Here is a 7,500-nt window from a genome sequence, read left to right as displayed (position 1 = left end):
TTATACATTGATTTTGCAAAATTTCTTCAGCTATCAGGTTAATACATGGGGGCACTTAATATGGTATTAATATGGTTTTGTTATTTTAACTTGCATAAAACACTGTCCTGCGGTTTATACACAATGCGGGAAATTACTGTAACAGAATCTTCACAACACGCTTACACTTAGTTTTACAAGCGTTGAATGGAAACGGCGAAGATTAAGACAAAGAATTGTGTAAAACCGAGTTGAAATGGTGGGATAGTAAAGAATGCAGGCTAGTTAAGCTGTGAAACTGTGGAATCCAGTGCTGCCGACCACAGGAGATCGAACAACAGGGAAACAACGTGTGGGAGCACTAGAAGTAAGTGGAAATTATGAAAGCGACCAAATGACAGGGTTGAGCGAACCAACACTGTAATTAAGCAGCTAACGTGAACAGTAGGTGAGAGTCGCAAAGGAGGACAGAGGGAGCGTCAGGAGAACTGATTGGCTGAGCTAAACTGGCTCAACTGAACGGCAACAACAGGCAGGTGTGGGTGGGTGGCAGTTGTTGGAAGTGTTGACAAAGCGAATCTTTTTTTTCCCCCCACTTTGTGTCGTGTCGTGTACGTTAGCCTCCGTTCGACGGCGAGGACGAGGATGAGCTCTTCCAGTCCATTATGGAGCAACACGTGTCCTACCCCAAGTCCATGTCCAAGGAAGCGGTGGCCATCTGCAAAGGGGTGAGTCCGTGCCATCGCACACACAAACATAGTTGCCTCTAGTATGCCTGTAGTTTGACAGTCTTTTCTCGAATCGAGATCAATTCTAGACCCTTAACTTTCAAATTGCTATTAAATCAAGGCAGTCATGATATCTTTAGACTGGAACTCACATAATTTAAAGTTGATTTCTGTGACCTTTTGAGTGTGACTTTAAGATCTCAAAATTAAAAATGTCATGCTATTAATCCAGTTCATTTTTTTTTCTTTTCTTTTGCTCAAGCCATTACCGGTACTTCTGGTCTCGTCACTTTAGAACATCTTATAGTATACATGAGCACACAGCTCCAAATCTCTCCTATCCGGTTGGGCTTTACACAGCCTCTGTGGGAGAGAGAGATAGGTTGGCCTAATTGCGTTTAAACCTCTGCTACACAGCAAAACAAATCTCCGAATCTCTTGTGTACCGGCCCAATCGGATTCTCAATCTCAAGAGACACATCCAGACAGTTAGAGAGCACTAGCGGAAGTCAAAGCACACCATTGAAGCCTCTGTCAATAGTACAGATCTAATCACGGGCTCATTCAGTGCCAGTCAGTCCTCCCCATTGATAGGCCTGAGCGCTGACACATGACGAAAACTCATTGTACCCTAATTGCACCATGTAATGACACTAAGGGCTTGTTTTATAACAACTTCTTCCCCTCTCGGAGCCTGTGGTTTGATTACACAAGTGTGAACGGGGGTGTTGAAATCAAGCCTGTGTAATTAGACATGCCAGGATGAAATGCTGCTCTTGTGTGCGTCGTGTCGAGACGAGCTCCACGCTGAGCAGAGACCCCTCAACAATAGCAGCAGAGGCCCCCCCCCCCCCGTGCCCTCCCTCCCAGAGACGGAGGGGAGAATCGGAGGATAGGGGAGCAGTTTGGGTTCAGAAACAAACACCTCTGGTGATGAATGTGCTAATGTAGTTGTGCTGTTGTGAACTGGCAATGAGAGTCTTCACAGACTCAGTCACATTGCATCCCTTATGTTGCCTTCTCTCTCTCTCTCTCTCTCTCTCTCTGTCTCTCTCTGTCTTTCCCTCTCTCTTTCTCTGTCTCTCTCTCTCATATGTCTGGATATTTGTCTATCTATATATCAGTCTATCTATCCCACATGGAAACAAACTGACACTATTTCTTCTTATAACTTCATGAGGCAGGCAAGTGTTTTAATTATGTGAAGAGACATGCAAAAAAAGACTTGCAAAATTATCCAGACCCAGCGATATTGGCATTTCAATGGCTAGACTAATCTCGAATGCACTGACCCATCGGTCCAGAATTGTTCTAGACTCAGCCGTCATCTGGGAAGCCTCCGCTGCACACTTCACTGCGATTCATAACGCAGTTCAATTAGCGGCGCCAACGTAATTAGGGCAGATAGTGGCACTGGCATATTCCTGTTATGTACATGACAAAGGCACCTGCCACACTCTCACCAACACTGCTGATTACGTTCTGACAACTGGCCTTCTATGAAGCATCTATGAAGAAATACAGATGGGTGAAGCCACCAGTTCACCTGTAGTAGTTCTGTACTGAACGTCATGATGTAGGATAGTGTCTAAATTATGTGAATAGACATTTATCCCTTGTAAAACTATCCATACCCAGCGATATTGGCATTTCTATGGCTTAAGTAATCTCGAATGACACTTTCAGTTTAAAGGTATTTCTAGACATTGCTATTGGTTGGCCTTAACCAAACATTTCACAAATGAACTTAAACCTTGTGCTGCCCAATCAATGCCTTTGATTACACCTTACTGTTTGCTTTACCTCCCATGCAACACCGCACACTCATTTTGCTTTTTTTGTGGTACATTTTCGTTGTCAAACTCGGGCTGTTTTAGTTTTAGATCCTGTTCTTCCTTTTAGATCCTATCCTAACCTTCAGTTCATTGCAGAGACCCCCGCACCTTATTTACTAGCCCAACACACACTCCTGTATTATGGGGTCAGTGCATCCATGTGGATCAGGTGACCTCTGTGAATTCTGACCTCGCATACTAACACAGAATATCAGATCACTGGTAGCTGGCACCCCACAGTCTCTAGGTTCCCACAGTCTCTAGGTTCACCAGTAGCTTCTAGAGAGAGAGAGAAATGGAGAGATTGGATCGCCCAACAGTGAGTCACCCCCCTGCCTTGCGTTTCACCTTGGCAGTCCTTTGGGAGCTAAAGTTGACAACCTGCCTGTGTGATGCTGAAGGGAAGCTCTAGTATCTGAGACTAGGCCACTTATTCTGTTCCAGCTTACAGACCCAGGTTTTGTGTGTGTGTGTGTGTGTGTGTGTGTGTGTGTGTGTGTGTGTGTGTGTGTGTGTGTGTGTGTGTGTGTGTGTGTGTGTGTGTGTGTGTGTGTGTGTGTGTGTGTGTGTGTGGCATTTCAATTGGGTCTACAGTTCATGTGAGGAGAATATGGGACACCCTCTCTCTGGTCCTGGGTTTTCCTCTGACACTTTTTCTTTTCATGTCACTCTCTGTGGAATCGGTTAACAGTGGAGGATGAGTGCCATGCGTTGCAGTATTACAAGTCTAGCAAGGTGAAGCTACAGAGTACATCCAGCCCCCTTGGTCACATTTGTGACAAGAGACAGAGGCAAAGCTTGGTTTTCAATCAGAGATGCCGTTTTGCGGCGACATGAGGCAAGCGATTGTGATGCCGCCAGCTACAGTAGGTGGGGCCAAAATAGATGACAAGTCTACTTTATGACAATACTGAGCATTGCAATACGCCGATTGCCAATCCAAGTGACTGACATACGTTGCATAAAACTTAACTCAAAAAAATTATTCAGGATGGCGGAGTTAACTGATAAATGGCAGTATTTCTATATAAAACTAATACGTTTGGGATTAGTGCCCCTGTTTTTTGTCAAGTTAACAAGACACCAGTAGTAATGTAGCAATGGGATAATGGATGTTGATGAAAATTCATCCACTTGTATTACAGCCAAAATACCGGTACTTGTTGCCAACACACAACGTGTGACAAAGGTAAACTAATCTCAACTTTTGAGGCAGCAAGTGATGAGCGACTAGGAAATACCTCATTGTCTGTACCTGACTGAAGGAGAGGCGGTGAATCCTTTAGAGGAGAGGGAGAAGAGGAGGTGAATTATTCTTATAGCATCATGCTAATGTAAGCATTAAATAATAGATTGATGTGATCGCGCTCAGAATCAGAATGCTCTCTCTCTCTCCACCCCTTATAAAAATGCAGTGTGCGGGCGCAAAGGCAAACAAAAGGCCCCACACTCTCTTATTGTTCTCCTCTCCTCCCCGTTCTTTCTGTCTCTTATTCTACCTTTACCTCTCCTACACATTGCTTTCCCACTTGTGTTTTGTCATTTCAATGTGTCCTCCTAGTCTGTCTGCCCTCTCACTATCTTCCTCTTGCTCTCTCTTTCTCTCTCTCTCGCTCTCTTTTGCTCACTTTCTCTTTTTCTCTCTCTCTCTCTCTCTCTCTCTCTCTCTCTTACTCTTGCTCTCTCTCTCTTTTTTTTCTCTCTCTCCTCTGTCTTTCTTTGTCCTCTTGCTATGCTTTATTGACTTGATGTGTGCCTCTCACTCCCTATCTTCGTTGTTTAAAGGATTGGTCGTAAGCGCTCACACCACCGCTGCCCTAATAGCTTAAGCTTACCGCAGAAGTAGCCGCTGCCGAAGCGCTTCAAGCCCAGGCAGCTGTGAAGCGTCAGATCCAGTCGCGCCGTTCTCCACAACAAGCCCACCCACCCACCAAACAAATAGCGTCAGAATACCAAATGAATCCTTGACATTTGGGACCGATTGGGTTTGGGGGTGGATCACGTGAGCTCACGTTGAGCTCTTCTTAAGGACTGTTTGAAGAGCTGGGCTCTTTTAGTGGCGAGGAGGCTCAGACAGGATGTGAAAGAGGAGGGATCTCCCTTGTTGGAGCCCAGCAGCATGTTTTTGCGGAAAATTAAACCGCTCATTTCTGCAAAAGCTCCATGACTTTGAACTGACTAATGTAGAAATTCAGCTCCGCCATTGTATAAGTCACTTTCTTTTTTTTTCATTTTTGGTCTCTTCTTTTTATTTTTACATAGGGTTTGGAAGGTCAAAGTCAATATGGACGCAATGGCACGAGACTGTGACAATCAGCGAGAGAGGAATATTTAGTTCCCTTCAATCAGCCTTTAAAACAAATCCTAATTGCAAGAGTAAATAATCAATTAGGTGCAGCGTTGCTTGCTCTGTTGTGCTAGAGAGCAACCTTCACGCATCACCAGGTCTCAAAGGATTCAGTATTCGCGTGTGTGGGTGGGGGTGTGGGGTGCGGTATAATGAGGGGGTTCACATGGAATATAAAGAAAGACTTAGTGCAGAAAGAACTACTACAGGTGAACTGGTGGCTTCACCCATCTGTATTTCTTCATAAATGCTTCATAGAAGGCCAGTTGTCAGAGCGTAATCAGCAGTGTTGGTGAGATTGTGGCAGGTGCCTTTGTCATGTACATAACAGGAATATGCCAGTGCCACTATCTGCCCTAATTACGTTGGCGCCGCTAATTGAGCTGCGTTATGAATCGCAGTGAAGTGTGCAGCGGAGGCTTCCCAGATGACGGCTGAGTCTAGAACAGTTCTGGACCGAGCCTGGCGCAGAAACACAGGAGAGTCAGGGAGTCGGCCGGTCCCTGGTTAATTTCAGAGGATGAGCACCATAATGTTATCGGTCTTTAACTATTGTGTTAGGTATAGTTAAGGTGTTTAGCAGGCACTTTTGTCCAAAGTGATCTATAAAACATGGATTGTGTGTGTGTGTGTGTATGTGTGTGTGTGTAAATATGGACTACAGATGCACTCCCAAAATGGATCAGATGTCTTGAGCAGTCCGTGCTGAACTGACTATCTAATGATGGTGCAAAGCTTACGGTTAGGCCGTGCAGACCATGTCTTTTATTAGTCTCTCTCTCACACACTCACACACACACGCAAAGTGCTCCATGTTGAATATGCACAGTGGCGTCCGAGAAAAGCCTGCTTGTCCCGCTCACAATTCATGAGCCTGAATGGTGGCGAGATTTGATCAGCCGCAGCATTAGGACGTGCAGAGGAAGAAGAGGGCTGTACGGCCTCCTCCTCTTCCTGTTCTCAGCTGCGGAGTGAAATGACTCATGCCAAATGGGAGCCCCACTGACAGCCGGAGGAGAGACGGAGAGAAAGAGGGATGGAGGAGGCAAGGGGAAGAAAGGAAGAAAGAGCGAGGGAGTTTGTCATGTATCTCTCCGCTCCACTCCCCTCCCTCCGCACACATTCATACACACACACACACACACACACACACACACACACACACACACACACACACACACACACACACACACACACACTTCTCCCTGCCTGTGCAATGGAGGGTTCAGCCATGCGTATCATTCCAGAGGCAGCCCTTCAGATCGTTCTGATGGAGTGGCCCCAATCCGCCGAGGAAGAAACACTGCGGCGTGAAGCGCGTATTAACTGACTTCCGACGGCAAGATAAGGCTCCGCCATCGCCGCTGCTGGCAAAAAATGGTGACTGGCTTCCCTGCGCGCGCTCCTTAAGAAGCGCCAGAGAGATTGGGAGAGGAGATGGACGTTGGCCCAGGTGAGGGGTAGGTGGTGGTGCAATGCCCGTTTGTTGGGGCACATCATACAGCTCATGCCGCGCCTGAACTCAGCCTTTAAGAATAACGCGGTGCCTCTTGAGGGCCTGGTTGACTCTCCCTTCTCTGACACAATTGACTTACACTCTGGTTCAACCTAGTGTACTGCATGCAGTCCCTGTCGATGCAAAACTGAGCAGCGTTTTCCCTGCACTGTCACAGGACAGTCAAAGCCCTCTCTCATATGCTGTATTCACTGTCATTTTGCCGTTTTTCTTTTTCCTACTCCCATACTGCATTTATGCACACATATTTGCATTTATTCATTTAACAGATGGTTTAAAGCAAAGTGCCCAACAGTACAGAAAGGCAGTGCAGTTTGCCAGTAAAATCTGATGCGTGGAAATTGACCTCGGTGTCTTTGTGATGCTCTGCCAAGCCAACTGCAGAAACTCGGACCAGAGCCTGTAGTTCTCCTCATCCGTCATCTCCACAGCTATCTAGAGTGCACACTAATGACAACAGCATTGTCAAAACAAATATCTGAAAACAGCTCTTTACCAAAACCATATTTCATGCCTCTTTTTATATAAAAGCCACAGGACATCAAATATTGAACTAGTTTTGAATATTCCGCTAGTTTTCTGTTGAGTTGAATGAATGTTGGAGAATACAGAATGGTGTTGTGCCTTACCACAATAAAGGCATCTGTGAAAGATGGTTTACTGTTTTGTGACTGGTATTGAAACACTGACAAGAAATGAAATGAAAGAAAGCTTGTCTGTGTGGGTGTATGCATTGCATTTCAACTGCTTTACAACCCAACCAAAATATATGAGTAACTTATGAACATTACATCACATGAGCGCTCTCTCTTTCTCTCTCTCTCTCTCTCTCTCTCTCTCTCTCTCTCTCTCTCTCTCTCTCTCTCTCTCTCTCTCTGTGTTTGTACATGTGGTCCACTGCTGTGGTATGCATTAATGATGATCGTGTAGTCGAGCGGTCCATCGGAGCGTGAGTCGTAGCGGCCGCCCACCTGCGTCTCGCCTCTCCCTGTGAGGGTTAAAGGCAGAGTAAGGGAGTTGAGGGGTGGGTGGGTGAGACCTTCCTCTTGCCTTACTGCCACCTCTGCTCCCCTCAGAGACTGCAAAGACTTTTTC

The 7,500-nt window shown here is 45.9% G+C and overlaps 1 protein-coding gene across 1 annotated transcript in view; it reads left to right on the top strand.

The window, feature by feature from the left end:
• The window catches only part of LOC143102518 (protein kinase C beta type), a 132,085-nt gene that overhangs the window by 105,899 nt on the left and 18,686 nt on the right, over nt 1-7,500 (top strand). Inside the window, exon 15 of the mRNA XM_076266146.1 lies at nt 600-707. Coding sequence (XP_076122261.1) covers nt 600-707 — 108 coding nt within the window. The remainder of the gene's footprint in view (nt 1-599; nt 708-7,500) is intronic.

This window comes from Alosa pseudoharengus, unplaced genomic scaffold (assembly GCF_046254945.1).
Source record: "Alosa pseudoharengus isolate Yale_2024_CS ecotype anadromous, Long Island Sound unplaced genomic scaffold, YU_APseudo_1.1 YU_APseudo_1.1_scf_4, whole genome shotgun sequence".
NCBI lineage: Eukaryota > Metazoa > Chordata > Actinopteri > Clupeiformes > Clupeidae > Alosa > Alosa pseudoharengus.
The sequence above is the reverse complement of the archived record's forward strand: the minus strand, read 5'-3'. Positions and strand labels throughout refer to the sequence as shown.